This window comes from Plasmodium coatneyi, chromosome 9, assembly GCF_001680005.1.
Source record: "Plasmodium coatneyi strain Hackeri chromosome 9, complete sequence".
Lineage (NCBI taxonomy): Eukaryota > Apicomplexa > Aconoidasida > Haemosporida > Plasmodiidae > Plasmodium > Plasmodium coatneyi.
The window spans coordinates 1,194,796-1,221,216 of NC_033564.1; the positions used below are offsets into that span (position 1 = coordinate 1,194,796).

The 26,421-nt window shown below is 43.0% G+C and overlaps 7 protein-coding genes across 7 annotated transcripts; 5 read left to right on the forward strand and 2 right to left on the reverse strand.

Moving 5' to 3' along the window:
• Window positions 1–801: 801 nt before the first annotated feature.
• On the reverse strand, window positions 802–4,478 carry PCOAH_00025640 (Uncharacterized protein; the record flags this gene model as incomplete). Its single annotated transcript, XM_020059369.1, has 2 exons — window positions 802–4,339; window positions 4,360–4,478. Coding segments are annotated over 2 exons (3,657 nt in total), but the record flags the coding sequence as incomplete, so codon positions are not given.
• Window positions 4,479–6,712: 2,234 nt separating this feature from the next.
• Window positions 6,713–8,851, forward strand: PCOAH_00025650 (RAP protein; the record flags this gene model as incomplete). Its single annotated transcript, XM_020059370.1, has 1 exon — window positions 6,713–8,851. The coding sequence occupies one exon, from the start codon at window positions 6,713–6,715 to the stop codon at window positions 8,849–8,851; it is 2,139 nt and encodes a 712-aa protein (XP_019914770.1).
• A 796-nt stretch (window positions 8,852–9,647) lies between these two features.
• Window positions 9,648–10,352, forward strand: PCOAH_00025660 (Mitochondrial ribosomal protein L37; the record flags this gene model as incomplete). Its single annotated transcript, XM_020059371.1, has 2 exons — window positions 9,648–9,974; window positions 10,218–10,352. 2 exons carry the CDS (start codon window positions 9,648–9,650, stop codon window positions 10,350–10,352), a joined length of 462 nt encoding a protein of 153 aa, XP_019915176.1.
• A 1,054-nt stretch (window positions 10,353–11,406) lies between these two features.
• Window positions 11,407–14,934, forward strand: PCOAH_00025670 (Uncharacterized protein; the record flags this gene model as incomplete). Its single annotated transcript, XM_020059372.1, has 1 exon — window positions 11,407–14,934. One exon carries the CDS (start codon window positions 11,407–11,409, stop codon window positions 14,932–14,934), a length of 3,528 nt encoding a protein of 1,175 aa, XP_019915034.1.
• A 1,292-nt stretch (window positions 14,935–16,226) lies between these two features.
• Window positions 16,227–16,900, forward strand: PCOAH_00025680 (High mobility group-like protein NHP2; the record flags this gene model as incomplete). The annotated part of the gene is made up of 3 exons (XM_020059373.1): window positions 16,227–16,401; window positions 16,538–16,641; window positions 16,742–16,900. The coding sequence occupies 3 exons, from the start codon at window positions 16,227–16,229 to the stop codon at window positions 16,898–16,900; spliced, it is 438 nt and encodes a 145-aa protein (XP_019914763.1).
• Window positions 16,901–19,029: 2,129 nt separating this feature from the next.
• Window positions 19,030–20,837, forward strand: PCOAH_00025690 (Endoplasmic reticulum oxidoreductin; the record flags this gene model as incomplete). The annotated part of the gene is made up of 5 exons (XM_020059374.1): window positions 19,030–19,607; window positions 19,704–20,047; window positions 20,164–20,390; window positions 20,475–20,578; window positions 20,690–20,837. The coding sequence occupies 5 exons, from the start codon at window positions 19,030–19,032 to the stop codon at window positions 20,835–20,837; spliced, it is 1,401 nt and encodes a 466-aa protein (XP_019914828.1).
• Window positions 20,838–21,537: 700 nt separating this feature from the next.
• On the reverse strand, window positions 21,538–25,830 carry PCOAH_00025700 (Uncharacterized protein; the record flags this gene model as incomplete). Its single annotated transcript, XM_020059375.1, has 1 exon — window positions 21,538–25,830. The coding sequence occupies one exon, from the start codon at window positions 25,828–25,830 to the stop codon at window positions 21,538–21,540; it is 4,293 nt and encodes a 1,430-aa protein (XP_019914998.1).
• Between the last annotated feature and the right edge of the window lie 591 nt (window positions 25,831–26,421).

Below are 26,421 nucleotides of genomic sequence, written 5' to 3' on the forward strand. Positions count from 1 at the left end.
ATTGTGCTAAGTTGTTTATGTTAGTGTGTAATCAATACACGTCAAGGAAAATTTTACCTTATTGATTTGTTGGTAAATTTTCTACTTAAATGACTTGTCAAACTTTTTAATTCATTCCTATTTTTTTGCACCATTTTTATTGAAGAAGACGCTACGGCACCGCTGGTATGCCCAACCTTTTGTCATTTTAAAAATGTACTTTTTTAAAAAAAACATGTTTTTAAGTTTCGTTTTGAAAAACGTGCATGCATTGAAAAGTATGTGCTAAAGTGGGCACACTGCGTGGGTGGCCTCTTCCCCTTTTGCGTCATCGCATGGGGAGGCACAACCCACGTTTAACACAGGTATGTACACAGGTATGATAAGGACGTATGTTGGCATGCATGTCAGCATACGAGTTGGCACTGCGCCAAGAAGAGGTAACAAATACGGGGAAGAGGGGGGGGCCACGCCATGGTGGAACCGCGCTACACACCATCGCTAGGTTCTTCACGCAAAAATTAGTGCTCCCCCATTATAGCGCACGTGCGTCCCCGCCTTAACCCCAACTGTGAAGAGGTAGAAAAAGGGAAAAGAAGAAAACTGTAAACATGTAAACTGTAAATGTGTTCATTGGAAACGAAAAATGGTAGCAGGTGTGGTATTCTGACAAATATGCGAAGGTAACAACTTGTGCTTTTTCAAAATGGATAGTGCAAAATAAAAAAAAGGATAAATCTAATTTTGGCTAACAACGCGCAGGAGGCAAGTTCTTCCCCGTAACGTACATATGTGCCTCTCCTAACGTTTGGTGTTGCCCCCTCAGAGGTGCAGTTTGCGCTGCTTGAACAGGGCGCTGAGCAGATTGCTGTTGCGAAGGAGGTAAAACACGATGACAGCGAAGATAAGCACCCAGATGATACACCACGTGGCCACTTCATTGTTATTCATTATGAGGTCCTCCTGGAGGGACAGGTCAATATTGGCAATAATTTTCTCCCTCTGGGCACTGGTCGTTTTGAGACTCTTCGAAATGACGTCCTCAAAATATTGCGGTAAAACAAAGTAATCATTCACAAGTTCATACTTCTCCTTATTATAGTGGAAGTACATCGTGGGTAGAATCCAGTTTAGGATAACCCCTTGGTAGGTATACGTATTCATAACCGTTTTGAATGCCTCCAATTTGAGAAGGTCCTTCTTGCCACTATTTACCTCCTCTAAAGTGAGGTTAATCTTTTCCACCATGTCTTTAGAAATGTTATGCATATTTTCCGTGTTGTAAATGAGGTCCCCTATTTCGTAATACTCATAAGGTATGCGCGTCGTCACAATGTACCTGTTAATATCCTTGTTGTGGCTCTTATCTGTAATGACAACGCAGCCGTTAAAAAGAGCATCAATAACCATTCTGTTTAGCATACCCGCAAATTTGGAACTAATTACACACACTTTGCTTCTTCGCAACATCTGATGGTACTCCTTTAGTTTGTTTTTTATCAACTTATGTGTTGTCTGCATGCCCCACACTTTCCAGTAGTACAGGTCAAACTCATATTTCTGAATTCGATTTTTCAAACTACTTATGTCTTTGTTATAAATATAATCCATCACCTTCTGTATTAGGAAGTCATTGTAATTGCTAGACGTTGTGTTGCATAGGTAGAGTATGTCAATATCTCTATGTGTGTTGTTCAGGAAGGTAGGTACGGTATTCTTATAGGTACATGCTGGGAGGAACAAATCCAGTAGCGAGTAGGATAGCTCCAATTTGGGGCTGTTCTTCCTCTTCTTCATCTTTTTGGCGATGTCATGGTAATAGGTAGGACTGACCACCACTTCCTTAGAGCTGTCAGTCGGATCGTTCTCCTTCACGTCGAACATATTTTCAAACTCATCCAAACAGCAGGGATTCACCCCATGGGGTAGGAATGCCCACAACGTTTTGTTCTCATCATCGTCGTGTTCATCCTCCGGATGGGAATCTTCCCCATCTGCATTCAACTCATTCTTCCTTTGCTGCTCCATTTGGTCCTCCTCCTCATCATCTGCACCTACCCCATTACCTCCTTTCCCTTTTTTACTGTTGCTGCTCTTTTTCCCCTTCTTCTTATGCTTATTCGCTATCACCTCATTGGAGTCATTATTGGAGACCTTGTTCCACAAACTGTTGACGAGCTTCCTCTTCTCCGACCCGGAGTCTATGTTGTTTAACGGGTTGTACTCAAAAATGTTCACCTGGTTTTGGAAAAATATGTGAGGAAATAAATTCAAGTAAGCATTCTTCACGTTGTTGTCCCATCCGTCGTTTATAAATATCAGGGTAGTCATTCTGGGCATACTCTTCAGAAAAAAATAGTGATTGTAATAGTTGGAGACAAAGCTGCTGTGGACAAAGATGATGTCAAAAGGCTCCTTTCCTATCTGCTTGTCATAATTATGCAACAGTGTGTGTAGGTTCTTTGTAAAGAATAGAGGGTAGTACTTGAACCCGTAGCCCCACATGTAGGTGTTCCATTTGAGTTGGCTTTCCATAATGTCATACAAATTGAAAAAGTACCTATCCATTGACGTGGAGAAGGCCTTCTTCGTCGACAGGAAGAGAACACGGGGCACTCTCAATACATACTTGGACGTGTCCCTCACATCTACTTTCGCATCCAAGGGGGGTAGCGGAACGAGAAATGATTCCGTCTTCGCATATTCAGAAGCAACATCCTTACGAGAAGCAGATACCCTGTACTGCTTCACCATTTTCTTCACATCTATGTTTAAGCTATCCAACATGTACTCCAAGTTGTTATAATTAATGTAGGACAATACGCAATTCTTTTCCTTACTGGACGAGCAGTTACATTCGCGCAAATTGTCACTCTCCCCTGCGATTAACCCACGCAGAAGTTTCTCATTTTCTAATTTGTTCTTCCTCAAAATGTGGCTATTAATAGATCCACTTTCAACAGAATCGTTATCATCCAATTGGTTCACGTCAGCAAACATCTCTGTCTTCTTCTCCTTTTCCTCATCACTCATTTCTTCGTAATTAACACTGGTATCATTTGCACTGACGTAAATGTGTTTTTCAAACTCGTCATCAATGTTGTACTTATCCTTTATGTCCTCCTCACTGGTTATGTCATCTAAGATTTTCCTTTCATACGAATACGGATTGTACCTTCCCTTCAGCGAATTGAAGAAATTCTTCAGCTTAGAATTCTTCTCTTCTAACTCTTTACTACCTCCAGTGATATTCATCCCCTTACTTTTGTTTATTAAATTTTGCAGTTCCCTCAGCAAGTCCCTTTCACTTTGGTTATATTCTAACTTGATGGATTCCTTATTTGTAGATCCATCCATTACACTTTTGTCTAATGCGAAAGGTGCGTTATGGTTATTCTGTGCGTTCAGGAAGTTGCCCAACAGGGACTGGATGTCGCTCATCAGTTTGTTGTTCCCACCTCCCTTTCCATCGGCACCGTTGTTTGCGCCTAGATTTCCCAGTAAACTGGTTAAGTGCTCTAATGGGTTACCACCCTTTCCATCAGCTCCTTTATTGCCGAGGTTGCCCAGTAAACTGGTTAGGTGTTCCATTGGATTGCCTCCCTTTCCATCTGCGCCTTTATTGCCGAGGTTACCCAACATACTCGTTAAGTGCTCTAGAGGGTTGCCTCCTTTTCCATCAGCTCCCTTGTTCCCTCCTAGATTACCCAACATGCTGGTTAAGTGTTCTAATGGGTTGCCTCCTTTCCCATCGGCACCCTTGTTCGCACCGAGGTTGCCCAGCAAACTGGTTAAGTGTTCCATTGGATTTCCTCCCTTTCCATCAGCACCTTTATTCCCTCCTAGATTACCCAACATACTGGTTAAGTGTTCTAATGGGTTACCACCCTTCCCGTCAGCTCCTTTGTTTGCGCCCAGGTTGCCGAACAAACTGGTTAAGTGCTCCATTGGATTTCCTCCCTTGTTTCCACCTGCATTCATCATGTTTAGCAAATTTCCAATAGATTCCATAGGGTTAGCTTTCTGTCCATCTGCGGCAGTGCCCTTGTCACCTCCCTTCGCACCACTGTTGGCGGCTCCACCAAACTGCTTCAGCATGTCCATCATTTTACCCATATCTAAATTATTCAAATTTACATTTCCACCACCCTTATTCGTGGCGGTATTAAATAGGTTCATAAGATTTTCCAAGCCCCCTCCTGATGAGCCCTTCTGGTTTAGAAGATTATTTAACATGTCAAACTGACCGTTATTATTATTTGCGTTCCCATCCTTACCTCCCTTCCCGTTTAGGGAATTCAAAATGTCCCCCAGTTGGCTAAAGTCGAAGCCACCCTTCCCTGGTTTGTCCTTCCCCCCCCTTCATCGGTGTTATTCGACTGGTTATTATCATTTGTGCAAAATACAAATACTATAATAAATGAATACAAAAATACACATCTGGTAAATATATTCATTTCTACGAAAAAATAAAATAAATTAACATTAATGGAATGAATCTTACGTGAGGGAAAAAGTTAAAAAAAAAAAAAAAACTCCCCTATCATCTCGTTAAAGGACGATATATATCTGTGTGCTCGTTTAATGGTACACACGGGGGGGAATCACTCATGCACAGTTAGTTCGTGATAAACCAGTGGGGTTATAAATCAGTGACACGAGACCAGGGACGAACGACCAGGTGCCCGCAATCAACTGAACAATCAAATATGTACGCGATGGGGGAGTTTTCTTTTTTTAAGACAAAAAAACGGGAGATAAGGCATATGGAAAGGGCACATTATTTTTTTTTCATTTTTTCAACACTTAAAATGTACATAAAAAAAGAAAAAAAAATTAATGGAAACGCATAATACTAATGATATTAGCCAGATAGGATATAATTAACAATTTAGAGGTCGAAAAAGGGTTTTTTCTTTTTTGCCTTGTGATAGGTACGCGTGTTGGCAAATTGGGTAGGGCATGGAAGAGCGTGAATGTGTATATATGGGAAGGTACACAAACGGTGGTACGAACACGATGTCATGTAAGCTATAGTATTCACAGCAACACGAATATGCAAAGCACATAAACGAATGTATATACGAATGCGCAAAGACTTGAATTCATCATTCAAGGTGGGCGCATATGCCTACATGCTCCTCTGAAATTTGGCGCAATGTGTTTCAGCATGAGCTACTTATTGCTAGTTTTTTTTTTTTTTTCTCATAAATGCCTAATCCGTTCAGGCGAAATTCAAAGTAAACGCACGAAACAGAATGGAACAAGATGGGTTTACAGGTAAAATGCGCTGAAAGACGCACGGGGGGATGGAGAAAAATGGAACAAAATGGAACAAAGCGAACGAAATAATTCAGAGAAATTCACACAACATTGCGGGATTTACTCTGGCAATACATAACACACGAATGGCACTAATCACTTTTGCGATTGGGCATGCAGAACCTACGGGGAAAACTCCTGCAGATGTCGTTCTCTCTCACTCTATATGTTGTGGCAAATGCAACAACGCGCATGGCTTGGCAAAGCTGCGTATATATCACGTGCATATGTATACATATAAAGGCATATACGTAGCTATGCGGCGTGGCCGTTCCGTTACGTGTACCACCGTGGGGCGAAGTCACAGAATGGAAAAGTGGCTAACCACGTAGAGATGCGAGCTTGTAAATAAACGCATAAGCGCATGAATGCCTAATCAGGTAGCTTCTTAAAGGCAAATCAAACGAACGGTATTTGCAAAAAAAAAAAAAAAAAAAAAAAATATGACTTGTTCAGGTAAATTCAAACATATGATAAATTATGTATGCATCACAAATAGGGGAAACGAAATTTGCGTTGTTCGTTCACCCGAGCATATATGTAAGCATTACGGTAACTTCATCATAAGGTGAGTTTTTCTCCTACAATGCGTTTTTTTTTCTTTTTTTATAGTCAAATGGTTGCTAAAAAGGTGTTATAAAAATGAATGAAAAAAAAAAAAAATGTAGATAAAGAAATGTATTAGCATGTCATATGAGTGAGGTATGCAAAAGTAAAAATATTCTTTTTTTTTTTTTTTGTGGGGAATTTAGCAAACAAATTTAGAGTACAATTTTATATCGGGAAAACACACTCTCTTCGCAATCAGGTGCTTTCCCGCAATTCCGTAAAAATGGAAAAATAGAAAATCGAAGGGCACCGAAACGTGTTCCCAAAGGAAAAAAAAAAAAAAAAAGGTACTTCAAATGTGGGGAGACCTAACCCTGTAAGGATAAAGTATACATTCAAGGACCATACGTTAGGCGCGGAAAAAGGATGGATCGACAGCGCGTGCCCCATACATAGGAATGGGAAAATCGCCAAAGGTATATGCATACTACATAGAGTCATTTATCTACATAATGTGCTCGCATGTAGATTCATACACTCTACAGCAAAAGGTGCACGGGGCGTATTTGCTCTACGACGTGGGGGCTTCATACAGTATGCGTATATAAATGGGCCCCATTGGCCAGGTGAAAAAAGTATTTGCAGGGAAAAAAAAATGTGCCTTCCGTAGGCGTAGAAGCCGCATCACGCAAACGCGATGGGATGTATGCAACACTAGGGAAAATAAAAAAAAAAAAAAAAACGCACAATCATGCGCTTCCCTTCTGTGGAGAAGCCAATCACGATAAAAAGGTGTCCATAAAAATGCCTTTCTGACGCCGTCCCGTTTCGCTCCACACAAGTAACGCAGAAGGTATGTACTATGTTTTTTACAAATGTGAGATTTATAAGCAAGCTAGCGAGAAACAAACTTAACAAGAGGAGAAGCTGGATAAAGCGGAATAAAAAATGGATGCTACCTAGGGTTGAGAAATCGTACCTGAAACAGGAGCAAGACTTCGTCGCGCCGCACAAAACCGTGCCGCAGAGAGGAGGGTCCCATGTAGGGACGGAAGCGGGGCGAAGTGAGGTAAAACATGAAGAAACCAAACATGGGGAAGCACACATTGACTATAGACGCATCCTAGCGGAGACGACCCAAAAGGAAAAAAAACATTTGAAACCCCATGAGTATAAGAAGCTGCTGAAGCAGAAGGATGGCAGTGGCCGCACCGCCAACGATGACAAGCTACAGCTAAAGCACCTCCTGCGTAGCGGCAAAAGTGGGGGAACACACAAAGGGATGCAGATAGACATAAAGGATTATAAAGACGACGAGAAGGAAAGGAAGAAAAACGAAATGAACACATTTTGGTACATGCCAAGTCCCTTTGAAAAAAAAGGTGTGTATGGAATGAAAGAAAATTCTTTTTACAAATCTTTTATGAGAGATAGGGAGAGACAGCTGGACCACATCGACACGAAAAAGTTAAACGAAAGTGAACAAAAATTACTCAATGAAATGCGCAAAAAGGGGAACAATGTTAACGGCCAACTGCTCGAGGAGAGTCTACCCCCCCTAAATGGGGAACAAAAAAGAGAAAAAAAAATCAGGATTAGTCCAAAAAAATATTGGTTTCACGATACGTATCGTTCCCCAGATATCCCCACCTTGAGTACCGTCAAAGCGAGGGAACTGAGATTCCTAATGATGAACGAAGCCAAGCTAGTTAGGAAAGGGAAACCCGTTGACGTGGAATTATGGCTAGCTTTTATGAACCGAGTTCTGAACCTGTCGAGCAAGGTACATGTACGGAGTCTTCTTCGATACTTACAAACCATTGCATCTGTAAAGGTTAACAATAAAAAAATGATAAGCGAAATTTTGTGTGAAATTTTCAAACGAGAAAATCTGATGAAGCCAAAACATTATGTCTACCTTTTTCAAGGATGCTCTAGGTTAAAATGGTCCGACTTTCAACTAATCTATGCGCTAAAGAACATGACCTTGTGTTGGCCCATCCTGAGGAATAACTTCCTCGTGAAGTCAGCCAACTCGGTTAGTAAACTCGGGTTGGCAAACAGTGTATACAGTAAATCTTTACAAATTACCCTTTCTGAACGGCTAGATAATTTTTCAGGCAAAAATTTGAAGGTCATCAAAGCCATTACCTTTTTGGAACTCTTCACCGAGGAGATGATTTTAAAGTTCATTTCTCTTGCCAGTTTTTACAAGGAACATTTTAATTATTACACACGTCACCTGCAGGTGCTCCACCTGTACGTTACGCTATTCTGCCCGTCCTTGTGTGATAGACTGACGGAGGAGCAGAGAGCCTTTCTGTGGCGCTACTCACGAGGCGCCAACTGGAAGGAAATCCGCCATAAGGGGAACCACAACAGCAGCAGTGATGAAGACAGTGATGAGGAGAACGACGGGCGTAGTAGTGATGAGCACAGCGATGACTGCAGCAGTGGTGAAGAGAGTGAGGAATTCAGCAGCGATGAGGAGAGGGGAGAGGTATTCAGCAACCCGTGCCACGTACGCGCTGACACCAAAATAGGAGACAAAATACGTGGAGGGTTCACCAGCATGTTACACAAAGAAATCAGTGACATCCTCACGGTTATAAAAATCGAGCACTTGAATTCGATTTCCTGTGGACCATTCATCGTAGACATATATCACCCCCACTCAAATTGTATTATCGAGGTAAATGCCCCCTTCCAATATTACCTGAACTCTGAAAGATTGACAGCCTTGGCAGAATGGAGACACAAGTTTCTGACGCGAATGGGGTTTAGGATCATTCACATTTCGCACAAGGTGTGGAATAGCCTACCCACGGAGAAGCAGAAAGTGGATTACCTGTCACGCGCTCTGCCGGCGGGGATGCTCGGGCGAGGGTCCCCCGGGGAGGAGAACCCCATTGAAAAGCACCCCAGTGAAAAGTACCTTAGTGAGGAGTTCTCCTACGATGAATTCCCCTGTGAGGAGCTCCCCTGTGAGATTTCCCGTTAGCAATCCACCCCACGTCATCTTTTCCCGTCCGTGTCCTTCCCCTTCCATTTTTGTAACTTCTCCCTAGTTAAGCCTGTGCCCCGTAAGGAGGTTTCCAGGCGATCACACTGTAGCATGGGAGAGAAGCGCACCCATCCAGGGTGTTCCATCACCAGCAGCGTAGCAGTGCGAATGGATGCTCTTGGAGGGACACGCCCCAAAAAGATGAATCGAGTATGCCTAAATGGGGGGAAACGCACTGAAGGAGTCCAAATTACAACTGATCAGGACAACTTGGCAGTGTGTTCCCATAAATGTTTTTTTTTTTTTTTTTTTTTTTTCATGCTTATGCGCTGGAAAATAACGGAGGTCATTCCTCTCTACCCCCCCCTGTGGTCAGCTGACACTGCAGAAAGGGGTGTGAAAAAAAAATGCTCTTCTCTTCTGCCAACCGAATTGTACCAAATGCGCTGGGACAACGTAGAAAATTTTTCTACATGGAATAATTTCATGAATGTGAATTCCCCTATGGGGAAGCTGCTCACTTGGGAATGTGCAGTACTACGTATCAATTTTGCAAAAAAAAAAAAAAAAAAAAAAAAAAAAATTCGCCTGTTCATGTATGACCAGTTTGCCTAGGCGCGACAGGTGTGGGTATATATTCCACCATTTCAAAAAAGAAAAAAATATATTTTCAACTATTCAGGGAAAATTGGCGAAACGGTAAAGCGACCAAGTGGCAGAGCGGCAACGCGTTGTTTAACTGAACCTCCGCCCGCCATAGCGATGACGCTGCGGCCGCCACACCAACCACACAATGATGCAATGTTTGAGGAGGGCAGTTCTGGGGCGGCGGGGTGTAACAGCCCCCTTTTCCATCCATTCGAGAAGCCTTTTCTTAAGTCAAGGTATGCTCGCCCCAAAGGTCAAGCCAGGGAAAAAGGGACAAGATAAAAAAGATGGTCGAGGTGGAGAGACCACTGACAGTAAGGACGAACAGAAGGCACACATTTTTAACATTTACAATACAGTTGAGAAGGACCATGAAATTCTGCCTGACCATGCCTACCCTAAATGGCTGTGGGAATTAGAAAAACCGATGAAGAGCTATGGCGAGTTGGCCCTCATGTTCCTGTACGGAAAGGTGAAACGAACAGGATAGAAACAAAATGATCAATGTGAATGGGTGCACACAGTAAAAAGGGTGCGCTGAGGCATGTCCCTTGTTCGAAAATAACAGCGAAATGGTGTCACACTGATGAGGGGACATAAGAACAGCCATGTATGTGCCCATTTCCGTGACCTATGGAAAAACCTACACGGAATCTTCATCCCAGTGTATTTGCTCATTGTGTGGAAAATTTCTGTTTTCCTTTTTCCCTTTTAGAATGTTGAAAAGGCCACGGCAGACGATTACCATCGCTTTCGCAGGCTGCACAACAAAAATCTGATCAAACTGAACAACATGAGGCTGAAGAAGTCCAAGCGGTCGACGGTTAAGCCGGTCTTTTGGGACCTCTAGGTGGAGGCATCTCCGTGCCACGCGCCGCCCTGTAGTGGTGATTGAGGAGCTGTTCTTTTTTTGACCGTTTTTCTTGGGGTTCCAGTCAGTAGGGCAAACCGCTCGTGTGCACACACGTACGAAATGTGTATGTGTGTATTTATGAATGTCTCTGTGTATGCCTTTTTTTTTTTTTTTTTTTTCCTGTTACCTCTTTCCAATAGTGACAACTCCAATGTGTGACTCACCAAGCTGTGGGCACAGGGAGGGGTAAAGGTCTCCCATGAAGGGGCCTTTTTTCCCGAACGGATTTTCAAACCCTGAACCTTGTAACTGTTTCACAAAATGGAAAACTCCTAAACGGTTGTGGAACGGACATACCTCCCATCGCGCAGGAAAAAAAAAAAAAAAAAAAAAAAAATTAAATCCCTGACGCGAGGTGTACTAAATTATTCGCTTGGGCATACAGGAGATGGCAACTTTTCAATTCGTGAAAACCCACGAGGTTGATTCTTTTTCGCGCCCTGAGTTGTTCCAAACCGCATGGTGACTGACGAGGCGGCTAAACGGGAAAAACACAAAAAAAATATATATAATAAAATAACCGAACAGAAAAATGAAAAAAGGCATGCTATCGAATGAGGACAAATAACACCGACCAAGTAGTGCCAGTCGAGAGAACTTCCAAGCGGAGGGACGATCCGCTGCCTTCTTCTGTGGAGCTCATCTGTACGCATGCGTGTGCCAAATTTGGCAACCTTCCTGGAACAAAATTAACTACTCTGTTGGGAACACGCTGGAAGAAGAAAGTGTGGATGTCCACACCTAGTTTTATAAGAACACCCTTGAGGGGAAAATAGGACAGTGGAGACGGAAGCGCTAGAGGGCAAAACAAATGGGGGTGAAACCTTGTTCATCTTTTTTTCCTCATGAGCGCTGTTGAAGGGGGATATAATCTGGCTCTTTCCCCACCTCACCGTCGCAACGTCAAACATATGCATTTATATATGCACCCCTATGCGGCAAGCGCGATGTTGCTATGGAGAGGTGAAGAAAGAGGGCAAATGTGTATACAATGACTTTCCCCAGTAAGAGGAAATTGGTAAAGCCGGAACAGTTCAGCGGGAAGAAGAAGACGAATGTGCGTGGAAGAGTGAAAGCGGAAAAGCGGTCAGTGGGAAATGTAGTGTCCAATGTAGTGGACGCTGCACTGGTGAGTGCCCTCCCCGTGGGGTTGGCGCGAGGAAGTCGGCTGAAGAAGGGAGCCATAATCGAAATAACCGTGTTTAACTGGATGGTGTTTAGCGGGCCGGTGACGCTGAAGGCAGAAGAAGGAATCAACCTGATCGCTGCGGCAAATGCAAGCGGAAAATCCTCCCTCGTGTGCGCCCTGGTATTTGGCCTAGGGTACACCTCCAGCATCCTGTCCAGGAATAAGGACCTAATAAATTACATAAAAAAAGGAGAAAAAAAAAGTTTCATAGAAATTGTATTAAAAAAAGACGAAAGGACAAACACAACCATAAAAAGAATTATGCACATAAGTCAGAATAAGTTGGAATCCTTTTGGTTCGTGAATTGCAAAAAGGTTAACCAGACAGACATACAGGAACTACAGAAGGAGTTCCACTTAAACTTGGGAAACTTAATAACTTTCATGCCGCAGGAAAACGTAAGTAGATTTTCTAGGCTAAGTCCAGAAGAGCTATTCGAATGCACCCTCATGGCGATAGATAAGAATTTATTAGACAGATATGATGACTTAAAGAAGCTCATAAAGGAAAAAAAGGAGGGAGAGAACAACATGCAGTTGCTGGAACATCAAGTGAAGGAGGAGGAAAAACGTATAAACGACTTGGAAGAAAAAAAGGGGAAATTTGAAAATTTGAAAAAGTTACTCGCCAAGGTGAAGATCTACCGCGTGAAGAAATCCATCATGGCTATGAGTGCGAAAAAGAAGCAACTGGCAGATGTGAGAGCAAAAGTGGACTCCCTCGTGAAGGAGAAAAATGAACACTTCGAGACGCTCAAACAATACCTGTCCGAATTGGAGAAGTGCCACAAGGTGATCAATCATCTGTCGGAAAAGCTGTCTAAGGAAAAGAGTAAAATAAAAGAGGCAACATCTAAATACGTCAAAATCAATGTTCAGCTAGAAGAAATCGAAGCAGAAATTCTCGGCGAAGAAAAAGTCATGGAAGACGCAGTACAACACATGCACGAAAATGAGGAATATATAAAAAACTTGGACAAAAAAAAAAAAAAAATTGAAGAGGAGCTGGAACAGATAGAAAAATTTTTTCAAGAAAGGGCCAACCAAATGGGGATCCAAAAAGGAGAAGATAATCCAAACGCGTTAGAAAAAGCACTCCAAGAGGAACTCAAAAACATTGCGAACACAAATAAGCAATTCCTGATGAGGAAGTACGCGCTACAAACGGAGCATGCCTCCTTAATAGAGAAGCTACAAAAAAGGCAGAACTATCAGAACATACAGGAGGAGAAATTCCTAAACAACATAGAATTCACCCTACGTGAAAGAATATTAAATTATAAAAGGAACATAAAAAGTATTGTACAGACACATCACCTTTTAAGCGAATCGTTTTTGGAAGAAATGCGAAAGAAGTATGACTTGTCGAAGATCACAAATCAGAACGAAATGAACGGAGCAATTATCGACGAGTTGTCAAAGCAGAATATCATTTATGGGCCGCTGTGTAAATATATTAAGTGTATCAAGCCGCAATTCGATTACGTGTTGGAGTTTTCTCTAAAAAAATACTTTAACAGCTTTTTGCTCATCGAGAAGGAAAACACATCCCTGCTGGAGTCGCTTTATAAGACCTATAAGCTGTCTGTAATTACCATGTCGAAGGAGAACCACAAGATGTGTCACGTGACCAGTGAAATGAGAGAACGTGGGGTCGAATGTTTTATTTATGAATTATTTGAAAGTCCTGAGATTGTAAAAAATGGACTCATGAATTTCATCCCCATTAATGTCTCCTTCGTAGTTCGGGAGGGAAGTTTTAAAAACAAAACAACCAAAGACATAACCAACTTTAATAACTTTATGATGAGAGAAATTTCTAAACAGATCAACGAACAGGTGAGTAGTCTCCTCTACTTCTGTGAACAGAATGCACATCGGTATAGGATAAGTTCCTACAATAAAAATGTCTTTATAGATAACTTCGCCTTCATAGATAGGAGGTGCAAGATATTGTATTACATCTCCTCGGAGGTGAAAAAAGACATTGACGCCTTGGAAAAAAGGAGAAAAGAATGCGAATCAGAGATGGACACATTAAAGGAAAAAATGGACGAATTAGATGTTTTAAAAAAGCAAAAAAATGACCAACACAATAATCTTATTCTACAAAAAAGTGAGGCAAATATTAGGAAAAAAAAGAAAGCGCTTCTACTTAAGGAATTGCAAACGGTGGAACAGAATCTTAAACTTTATCTCAAAGGGGAACAACTCATCGATGAGAAAAAAAATAGAATAACCAAGCAGATTAACCACCTGAATGAGAAAAAAATAAAGCTCTGTAGTGACTACTTTGACACGCTAAAGGAGCACAAAGGAAACGACATGAAAGCGTTTTCCATTTGGAAGAAACTCTCCCAGTGGAAAAGATACCTCTTACTCATCAAAAGCGAAAACGCAGAAAGTGAGAAAAAACACGAACTGCTCAAATCGCAAATAGACCTGGAAAACACGAAACATGCTGCCCTCACACGCGATATTGAGGAGCTGGAAAATCTGATCAAAGTACAAAAGGCAGAACTGTCTAAGGAAGAACTGAAGTCACTGAACGAGATTAAAGTCTCCCTCGAGGAGATAGATGACATCCTCCAGCAGTGCGCCATTCAGCAAAAGATTTACAACAACTTGGAAAAAAATGAGGAAAAATATAATATGCTCGTTTTATCCATAGAAAGGCACAATGAAAATGTAAAACAAAAGAAGGAACAGCTGATTAACCTAGGGAAGGAAATCGAAACGCAGGGCAAGCAGATTCAGTTCATCCTGTCCAACTGGGTAAACCAAATAGACGAATGTATCCTCTTCCTCAATCACAACTTAGGCAAATTTATAGCCTTTATAAACCCCGACTACGGTGCAAAAATTGAACTCGTTAAAAAAAACGACCTCTACGAACGGTGCGAATTGTACATAAAAGTGAAGTTTAAAAAGACTGCTCCTTTTTTGCTACTCTCTGTTTCGCATCAATCAGGAGGGGAGCGTTCCCTCACCACCATGCTGTATATTCTATCCATTCAAAAGCTGACCAAAAATGGTTTCTACGTACTGGACGAACTGAACCAAGGATTGGACCAAACAAATGAGAAGAAAATTTTCGAATTGCTGTCATGCCTCTCCAACCCTACCATGTATAAGCAGCACTTCATGCACCACCACGATTATAAGCACATCGAAATTGACTACCAGTCCAAACCACAGTACTTCATCTTGACGCCACAAATAATTCGTGACATCTTCTTTAAGGACATCACCGTGCATTACCTGTTTAACGGCTTCGGCGTCCTCTCTGGGCAATTCGACGAGGTGGACGGCGAGTTGGACAATTTATAGACCGGGTGACAGTCGCACCTACTACACGTTGGCCTTCTTGCCCTTTTTTGCTTCCTTTTTTTAAATCACTTTTCGAAACACTTTTTCGAATCACTTTTTTTTTTTTCCTTAAGTGAGTCTCCCATCATTCCAAGTAGCGACCTTGTAGGTTACTCCGTTGTGCGAAGCGGCATCGTAGGCATTTTCACCCCCCACTTGGTAAACCCCCTCTCCACTAGCGCCATTTGTCCCATTCGTATCTTCACCCTTGCTACGCGGCACAACGGGGAACCCATCCCCCTTTCCTCGAGACTTTTTCGAATATCCAGCCCTGTCCCCCACATCATGTTGACACCTCCAAAGGAAAAGTTGTGACAGAAACGGGGGGATTAGCACAATAGAGGGGAAAAAAAAAAAAAAAAAAAAAAATCGAGCCATTTCAATATGGCGGGTGAACAACAAACGCGTGAAAATTGGGAGAGTTGCAAATGTTCCTTTTTTTTTTTTTTTTTGAATAAAAAAAGGCGTCATCCGAATACGGGGCGAAGATGTATATAACTCTCTGACGCTTACCCAATTTGACGCCGGTGTCACGCCAATGTATGCCCCCTCTGCCGCTTTGGCACTTTCCCCTTTTTTTTTCTTTTTCTCGCGGCGCAACGTTGGGAAACAAAGGTTAACAATTTTGTTTTTTTTTTTCCGTGTCGCATTTTGGGTTACGTACCGCTGTTCCTTCTTTTTGCGACGATTTAAAAAAAAAATAAATAAAATAAAAATAAACCAAACGAAACCAAGTAATGTCAAGCCAAGCCAAATGAATGACAGAACGAACGAAAAAGCAATAAAACGCGCATAGGCACAAAGAACAGCATCGAAAGCAACTTTGCAGCTCCCCACGGGCCAAGTGGGTCAACAGATTTTCCCTCGATCTGGCCAAAACAACTGTCAAGTAGGGTAACAGGGCCAACGCCGGAACGGGGAAGATAATTGAAGAGAGTGTAGCGAAGGACGACGTTCCCGAGGATCCACATCCACGCTGCATATATAAAAAAAAAAAAAAAACTATCTCTTCAGCTTACTACGTGCCAAACGGGGAAGCAGTCATACAAGCAATGTTGCAAGGAAGCACGAGTTAGCAATAAGCAGCATCCCCTTAACCATTCCTCTGAGTGTTCGAGCGCGCCACATTAACTTGTCGTCCATTTGTGAACGCATCCCCATCGGAACAAGCAGTAACAAGCATATATAAGTATATATATGTTGACACAGTAATATACTTTCTGTGCACCCCCTGTGAGCGCCTTTTCGTGAACATGTCGGACGACGCAGAATCGACGGACGCTTTAAACACCGAGGGTGTTCAAGAGAAGGAGGAGGACGTGAATGCCAAGATTTTCCCCTTGGCTTCTCCCGAGCTGACGAATCAAATTCTCGATGTTATACAAAGGGCAACTGTGTATAGGCAGTTGAAGAGGGGAGCTAACGAAGGTAAAAACGGAAATATACTTTTCACATACTTTGAATGAGTTCCTTTAGGGTATGATGGACTGTACGTTACGCATATGCCACGTTACCATGTGTCGCTGCTCTGATAACCCTGTTCACTTTTTTTTTTTTTGCACAGCTGTCAAAAGTCTGCACAAGGGAATATCCGAGTTGGTGGTTCTCGCTGCGGACGCGAAGCCACTCGAAATTATATCACACATTCCTCTTGTTTGCGAAGACAAGGTGAGTTTAGCTAATCTATATTTATTTCACTTTTTTTTTTTTTTTTTTGCACACATTTTTTTTAATTTTTTCCCCACCTGTGTTGTCCCCCCTTTTGCAGAACACGCCGTACGTCTACGTTCGCAGCAAGATGGCACTCGGCAGAGCCTGCGGAATATCCAGATCAGTTATAGCCACGTCCATAATCACAAAGGATGGATCCCCCCTCGAGACGCAGATAACTGAGTTGAAGGACCTCATTGAGCAGATGCTCATTTAGTTTTTTTTTTTTTTAATTTATTATATTATTTTTTTTTTATTTCTCCCCATCTTCGTTTGGCGGATTACCTCCTGTGTAGGTCCTCCCCAATGCGTTATGGTTATAGTTTGAAATTGTTTCCTCTTTTTTTCTTTTTTTTTCCCTTTTTTCCTTTTACGTTGAATGTAAAGTTAATTTGTGTTGTCCATTTATATAGTAGCCATTGTGTGAGTTTGCTTTGCATGAAGCACAACAACTAAATGTGTAGTCGCACATCCATTGGACAGTGTGGGAAGTCCCCCCCACACACAAACACCATCCTCACAGTCCCAACTTAATCATTTTTCTCTTTCAATAGGGTGCTTTGTCGCAAGTAGCTTTGATCTGTGCATGCCGATGAGCTACATGGACGTTCCCGATGCACATGTGAATGAATGTAGGGGTAGGTTCTCGTGGGAACACGTCTGCCAACTTTGCGGGCTAAGCTGAAGTGGAGAAAATACCAAAGTGGAACACAACTAATACATAAAAAAGAAGCGGCAAAGGCATGGTGTAAAGAAGTGGAAAAACTACGCGGCCATGATCTTCTTCCCAGCGAAGCGAAAGAGGATGTATGCCGCGCAAAACCCCTTCTCTGAAAAAAAAAAAAACTCTTCAATTCTTTTCACCCACGGGTATGCAAAATGAACATGAGCACACACCCGGAATGGCTGTGCGGACGTTCGCACACGTGGGCGTATAACAAAGGCGCACTTCTTGGTATCCCTTCGTTATGTCCATTCCGCGCGTATCCACATGCATCCCCCCCTCGAGCGGCGCCCTCAAAATTACTAACTTCATCTCCCTTTTTCTTTTTTTGCCTTCTTTTACGTTCTCGCCTGGAAAACTTTTCTTTTTTTGGATCATAAAGCAGTTCACCATCTTGTCCCTGCGCTCACTCGCCCCTCGACGTACACATCAAGTTATGTATTGGGGAACATAACGCGCATTACACCCCTTTGCCGTTTACCCTCTTCGATAAAATGTGACGATTTTATTAGTGCCCCTCCTTTGAACTAATGGAAAAAACATTTGCACTGATGAATGTGAACAGGAATAGCAGCGGTTAAACATCTCAGTGCAGCAAAAGGAGGTGCCATTCTGATCAGGCCAGCGTTCGTCCCGGAGTACATACACATACGCATACACATAAACTGTGTATACACATACACATATACACTATTCGTTAATTAAATATAATCGTATCAACGCGACACGCGCAGGAGTGTACCTTTTGCATGTGCGTCCCCCTCGTACGCTTCGCTTATTCCCGCCCCTTTGTAACTAAAAAGAAAATATATTTTTTTTTTTTTTTTTTTTTTTTTTTTTTTCCCTATAATAATATTATAAATGGAAGAACAAATTTCAGTGTACACATTACCCTACACACTTGCGCACGTATCGCACATACCTTCCCTCCCCCTTGCACGTTCTGAACCTTCAGTGCGCTTCGTCGCACTTCTTTTTAATTACTTTTAATGCAAGTTTTATATTTGTTCCTTCCGTCTTTTCATTGGTTTCTTTCACTCGTGTCTTTGCCCTTTTTCCGTGCCACTGCGTCGCGGTCACATGTCTACTGCGCCTGTGGATAATTGACCGTGCTCCCGTGCATTGCATACGCAGCCACCAGCTCAGTACACATGCAGTAGGTATTATTTTCCCTTCCATTAGTAAGTCCCGCTCCACCGTAATTACAATTTCGTGCGTTTTTTTACACAACACACTCAACCCGTTCGACCATTCTGTGTCATTCTTTTTTTGTATTTGACAATTAATCTTTTTTTTTTGTGCATGGAAGGACAGTGTCTGTTCCTCCCATGGGTGTTTTTTACGTGTTAGCAGAATTGTGTCCTCACTGCGTAGGTACATAATTGAGTCTGTCCCAGGAGTTCTCTACCTTAACACGGGGGATAGACTTACATTCACCTGAGTCAAATGCGCCAAATGTGTTCGTCATGTGTGTCATGGAGGTATGAGGAAATGTCACTCCTCGTGAGATTGCCCTGAGAGAAAAGCATATAGCTGAGAGGCCCTAGCGTGCTTATGAACCACAGTGAAGTTCCCCTTAGGAGGAGAAACTCCGACACACACACTTTGCGGCTCATTCCAAAATGAAGGTCGCCATTGTGTCTGTGTTGTTGCCCCTACTATTTCTGGGCCTCTTCCTAAAGTCAAACGATCAGGAGCTGTTCCCCTCTTACGGAAAGTACTTGAAAAATAGTTTCAAAGAAATATTGCTCTACTTCAACATTTTCGACATAGAGTTTCCAACCAGCTATGTGTTGAATGAGAAACTGCTAGGCCTACACGTAAAGGACATAGAAAAGGACGCATATACCGCCTTCCCAATTCTTAAGGAGCTAAAACAGAAGGATTATTTTCGCATATTCAAGGTCAACCTTCATATACCTTGCAAATATCTCAAAGTAAATGAAAAATGTAAAGAAATAAAAAAGTGCAGTGTGTGTGAATGCCAGGATGATGAGATCCCATACAACTTTCGCACAAATGAAATTGAAATTATTGAGAATAAAATGTCGACGGAAGATTTGAAGAAGACTTTTATAGAGAGCAAATTGTACAAAGATATTTTAGGCATTTATGCGCCTTCCGATGAGGGCTTCCTTTCCTATGTGGACTTGGTTTACAACTCCCCCTCGTTCACAGGCTACGAAGGGAGGAAAATCTGGTAATATCAAACGGACTGCAACAGCGCATCTGTACCATGTCACACGTTTGTACGAATGCATGTATATACACATGCACTGTTTGCACCATTTTGTAGGAACAAGATATATCGGGAGAACTGCTTCCAGAAGGAGCAAAACAAGTGCCACGAAATGAAGAGCTTCTATAAGATCATCTCGGGCATGCAGTCCAACATAGCCATTCTGTCGGCCGAATACCACTACCTCAAAAACGACTTCGTCTTTGGCGACATGCACACGGAGGACGTCCTCAAGAGCGATTATTTTAAAAAACAGAATTATGCATACAACATGCAGTTTTTCAAGGAAAAGATTGCTCTCTACCCAGAGAGAATCGAGAACTTGTACTTCACCTTCGCCATTCTGCTCAGGGCCATGTGCAGGCTCAAGTCGCTCGTCAGTCAGTGCAAGTGCAACTCGGGTGAGACAAAAATGGGCCGGTGTGTGCATGGGCATCGTGCAAAGTACGCGTCCCCACAACGAGACCGCTTCGTAATGACACCACATTAGAGTGACACCCCTTTGTAACCCATGCAGGCCACGCACAGAACGATCAGGAAGCCCTCAAGCTTCTGAACGACCTGCTGGGCAGCTTCTACCATTCGTGTTCCTCGGAAGAATTCCTCGAACCCATCTTCCCAACACAGGGAAAGGAAATACTAGCAAAATTTATGAACATAACAAATATTCTGGACTGCGTTCCCTGCGTGAAGTGCCGTCTGCATGGCAAACTGAAGACCACCGCACTGCAGATAGCCTTGGTGGTAAGTCCAACTGGAGGGACGATCGTGTGCATCGATGTATACACTTGCCTTCACACATGAATGCGTTTTTCCTTTTCATCACAGGAAGGGATGAGTTACGAGCACATCGGGTCCCTGGAGCGAAACGAAATTACGGCGCTCATAAACTCCCTGTACTACTTCGCCGATTCTATTATCATCCTGAATAAGTAAGTGGACCCACTGGGTTGCGTGTTTTTCATTTTCCGCTTCATCACTTTAACCCACCCGTTCGTTGTTCACCGTTCCTCCTGCAATGTGTTCGCATTCCCCCCGTGCAGATTCCAAGAGAGGCAGAAGCTAAAAAGAGCCACCTTCATTTTCTACCTCCTGTCCTTCTGTTTCTTCCTCTTCCTAGTTATCTACTCCGTCATTTTTATCACCGTGCGTAATTGTAAGAGGATGAAGAAGAAGAAAAAAATAAGCTGATGGGGTGGGGGTGGAACGGAACATACCCGGACCAAGGATCACTCAGCCGAGTTACACCAGAGCAGCGCCCCTGCCCGTAAAAGTATACCTACCTGTAGACGTTCCCGCGTGTGCACCCCTCTGCTTACAAGGAAATTCACCTTTTAAAACGCATCACGAATTAATAAGTTTGCGGTTGACAAAAAAAAAAAAAAAAAAAGGGCGGACTGTGAAGCGATAAAAAAAAAATACAAGACCAGATCGCGCATCTAATCATATGTGTGCGTTGGCTAATAAAACGACTTCCCTTGGGAGAGACGTCACTCAGATTTGTCCCTCCTCCCGTTTGTGTACCCTACATGATGAGGGGCCAACATATATACGCGCAAATACAAGCACATGTCGACACGTGCATGTCGTGTGGATAACGTTAATGTTGTGACAAAACTGCTAATTGGTGAATAATGGGTGGTGACTCCCGACCGACGATTCGTCTGCAGTCTAATACGCTTTGTGTGTGTAGCTGCGCCATCCGTCCCTTCGTTACTTCGCCCCTTCGTATGTCTTCACCTCCCTTCTGCTGCTGATGTACCTGCACGCAAATGCATGTCTCCTCCTAGCCGTTTCCTTCCTCTAACTTCTAACTCAGTAATTCAGTAGTACAAAATATAATTTGGTAGCTTTTCACAAAATGGGAAAAGTTTGCCCCGTTGACAAATGGTTACCCCCCATTCACAAACCGTTCTACCCCGTTGGCACCGTTGGCACCACTGGCATCCCTTGTGTGTATCTCCATCTTCCCGTTAGCCCCCGTAAGCAGAATATAATTGCAGGAGCCGTTCTCACTGTCGCCCTGATTGTGGGCAGCCAAGTCCCCCAAACAGTCAGGCTGATTAATGAACGAAATGTACGACGGGGTGAAGGAACATCTGGAGGTGAAGACATTCGTCCTGGTAAGTCCCATTCCAGTTCCTTCATCATCCCCCTCGACAGGGTTGTCGAAATTGTTCCAAAAATGTATGGACTCAAAAAAGATATCCCCTACCGTGTTAACTGCACATAACTGTTGCCTGTCGTCACAGCTAGCTGTGATGAGGAAGCTACTCCTTCTTCTTGGTTCTGCAGATCTCGTCGAAGGAACATTCACCCAGTTCTCCCCCCTAATGTCATAAAAATAGAGGTTACTATTTCTGTCTAGGGTGAAGATGGTATTATCATTTACGAGGGAGGAGTAAATGATGTTGTTTGAATTTTTTAAAAAAGTTGGATTCATATTTTTTTTCATTTTTTTGTCAAATAAATATTGCGGGGTCATATAATTTACGGAGATGTAACTTTGCTCGTACACCTTCTGAATCGTTTTGTAGAAACGTCTAACTTGTTCATTGTCGTAGAGGTGAAAGAACCTTCCTGAGCCAAGTGCATTATCCCCCCCCTTTGGTACCATTTTGCCGCTTGATCGGTGCACACTGGCGGGGTTATTCCTCTTCCCGTTCAGGTTACCTAACTGAAGCTTCTTCCGCGGAACACGTATATCGAACAGTTTAAATCCATCCGCCTGAGTGAACAACAACTTATTTCTTAGCTGCACGAACTTCACAGGTTCAGTGAAATTGTCGTATATTTGTAAACTGTGGAAATCCCTCTCTATGCTTAGCAGTTGTACCGTTTCATCTGCCGACCCTGTGGCGAGGTAACTATCGAAAAAACTCATGCTATTCACAGTGTCGTTATGCAACTTCCTTGTGATCATTTGGTTGTAAATATTTGCACTGTAGAGAAAATCTTTTTTCCTTTGCTTTCCTTTGGTCCTTTTCCCCCCCATGTGTGAGTCATACTCAAACACATCCTCGAAGGAGGACAGCAGCGAATTATTGGAATCGCTCAACGGGATGCTCGAATCGTCTGACAGGGCGCCAGCATCGGTTGGATTGGTGGCATCCGTCGGACCGGCGACGTCTGCTTGACCCCCCGAATCGAACTGCGCTCCACCCTTGGGTGACGAACCCTCCTCGTTCACCTTCAAAATGCTCTGTGGATTCAAAAGGACAACATTTCCGTTCGAAGTGCCTATCAGGTAGTTCCCCTTTGCGCTGGTAACGCAAGAGAAATTTTCCTCGCCAATTTTTAACGAAATTAAATTGTTGTTGTTCTTCATTTCGCTTCTAATTAGGTCATGGTGGGTGATTATTTTTATGAACCCATTGTTGCAGACGAAGCAGATGTTTGAGTGGTTGTGTGCAACCCCTTTGACAACACAGGGGAAGTGGTCACTTCTGTGTAGATTCCACTGGTGTTTTTTCAAATACTCAGCATGGGTTTCCATTCGCGTGTACTTTGTGTTGATTCTTTCCTCCACGAGGGAGGTGCTTACCTCTATGCCTCGTCGTTTGTTTTTTCCTCGGAGGGGATCCTGTGCGTGTTCCTCCCCATCGGGTAGGACAACTCCCTCACGCAGGCCCTCCTCCTCCTCATCATCATCCATTTCGTCGTCATCCATTTCGTCGTCATCATCATCTTCGGAATCTTCTTCTTCTTCCGCATCGCTTCCATCTTCCTGGCTTACGTTTCCGCCCGTTGCTAGGCCACTGCGGCTAAGCAACCTCCTGCGCCTCTTCAAATCTTTTCTGCGCTTTCGCTTAAAGTACAAATCACGCAGCACCTGGTTGAAGACGGGGGAGTAGTACCAGGGGGAGTTCTTAATATCCTCCCTATACTTAAACGTAACGGAGGATTTCCTACAAACATGGTGTTCCTTAAAAATTTGAAAAGGGCATTGGCCAAATTCATGCAACTGTGTTTTCAACGCCTTGGAAGGCATAGTCGTAATGAGGGACTTAATTTTTTCATTAAAGTTTCTTTCAAATTCGTTTTCCTCTTCCTCTCTGATTCTGTCACGGTGGTATTTATAACTAGCCGTGGAGAGCTTCTCATTCAGGATGGTATGCATGTAGGTGAGGGGGTGAAACAGGTTAAAATTTTCTTTGGCAATTTGTCCACTTTGCTTGTAGCCAAAAATTAGGTTGATCCATTCGTTTAGGTTCTTATTAGCATAGTTACTCTCCAGGGCATTCTTCATCTTAACTAAAAAATCCTTCGCAGAGGAACACCATTTGGGAAGAATCACATCGTGTATGTTCCCCTCGTTGGAACTAATGTTTAGAATATTTTTTAAAAAATTATCATCATCTTCATAAAACTCAGGAATCAGCTCGATGAAGGACGAATTTGCATTCAAAGCAGTGTTGAAAGTTCCCTCAATGGAGAGGAAAATTCTAGACAGCGTGTCGAACTTCCCACTCTGCAGCTTTAACTGGCATTCTGGATGCAAGCGAATTAGGAAATAGACAACATAAGCCAGCGTAGAATAATGCGACCCATAAAAATAATCATGGTCCTGCATTTTCTCTATTAACGAATTTAATCGGTCTGCGTTTAGACATCCTACTGGCTTTTTTAAATTTCTAAACATAGAATCGTCGCTGAAGTTTAGTTCTTCCTTTGAATAGTCACAAAGGATCCATGGAAAGACAGGGTATTGGGAAAAGTCTTTCCTGCTCCTTCCAGCAAGGCAGTTAATAAAGTCTATATACTCATAGTTGGATATCGCCCCAACTTCCCACTTTTTCTGTATAGCATATACGAAGTCCTTATTTTCTTCGATAAAAAAACATTGCGGATTTATTTTTTTCAGGACGGAAATTATTTCCTCCCTATCGTCAAAGTTGACAAACTCCACGTAGAGGGAGCTGTACTTCTTCCTACTTTCATGGTCGAATATGATTTCCAATGCGTTTGGCTTCATTATTATAATTCTCTTAAACACATGAAGGATGGACTCCGTTTTCCATTTTTTCTCCTTCTTATTTGTGAAGTTTGGGTTGGCCTGAAAATATATGAACTTGTTTGTTATGTTCAGCAACCCCTTTGTCCTCAACAGAGGGGATATTTTAAAAACCCAATACCCCTCCATTCGGTTTGTGATGATTTTTTCGTGAAGGCCAATACTACTTATATCGAACTTTATATTTTGTGTTAACTTTTCCATCATCCTTTCGATGTACTTCTCCAGGTGTATTTCCCTCACGTTGTTCAACGGTTGTGATGATCCAGTTTCGTTGCGTGTGCCGCTTTGTGATGTAGGGCTGGTCCCAACTGAACCCTTATCGTTTCTACTCTCCCTCTGTGCATGCATAGGAATGGCGCTATCTTCTTCACCCACGTTTAGCACCTCCTGTTTCTTCTTCTTCTCCTTTATGAGTATTTCCATCTGTTTTTCATGCACCACCATGGCGACTTTTATCCTTACCATTATATCGTACACGTCCTTCAGTTTTTTCGCGCTGTTCGGCGCGCCGTCGCATTGGAAGAAGTACACGAAGGAGGTGCCCCCACTGTTGTAACCGGTGACGCCAGCACCACCACTAACCGCAGTGCGGATGTTACTGTTCGACGCGCTCACCATTGGGGAGGAAGATCCCTCCTCGTTCTCATCAAAGTTGTTCAGTATCCTCTCGAACAGGGGGATCTTCTCATCTATGTTCTCATTATCGATAGAGCGGATCTCCTCATAGTACTCATTATACAGATTGTTCATCACGTTAAGCATGCGCCTGTTCTTCCGGTCGTATGTGAACTGAGATGTGCACCTCGTCTTCCTGGCATGCACAATCGTTTTCATCCTTATAACTTCAGAAGCCTTGATTATTATTTCATTCCCCAAAGGACCAATCTTAGCGTTTTCCATTTTCTTAAAGGGGAACTTCAAAACGGGGTCCTCCACGCTGTGTGGCTCGAACACCAGCGATTTGGAGCACAGTCGTAACCTCCCTCGGGTGGACACCAACTGTGGTGTCGCCCCCAACTGTTGTGCAGAACCCATCTGCTGTGTCGAGACCAATTCCTGTGTCCCCCCCGGCTGCTTCCTCCGCATCGTTATCATCATGTCATCCATGTACTCCTCATCCTCCTCGAGGAAAAGCAAATTGAAGCACCTCGCCGGCGCCTTATCCATTTTAACTCATCAACTACGTATTCAGGCGTTGCCGGTATCCCTACCGGTGACCCTTGCCACGTTGCAAAACGGGTGCGATATTGTTACTTGCACTGGTGGGAGAAACGTGCCGACGCCACTAATGGGGTGAATGTATGCCTTCCTGTACATGTGAGGAAAGCCCTTCTCACCCATGCTATTCAAGCCTTCCAAACGGTGAAGGCTTGGCAAAAGGGGGAACTCGCCCGTACGTTGTTTTGTAAGTACAAACAGAGGGAAGTATGCCACGTAATGACCAGCGAGCCTTACGCCGCGTGGTACACCCCCGCAGAATGGTATGCCGTTTCCAGCGTTGCATGGGCATCTTACAGTTACATGCGTTTGCTTTATCTACTTGCGTTCGCTTAGGAATGCTTTTTTTTTTTTTTTTTTTTTTTTTCTCCACCCCCTTTGCGTGATTAGGTCGGTCACATCGCCCCATCCTTCATGTCGTTTTTTTTTTTTTTTTTTTAAGCACTATTGCGGTTGGCGGAACTGGGGAAGAGAGAGGCCATAAAAATGGGGATATTTTTTTCCTATAAAATGGAGGTAGCACATATGTCGTACGAACGA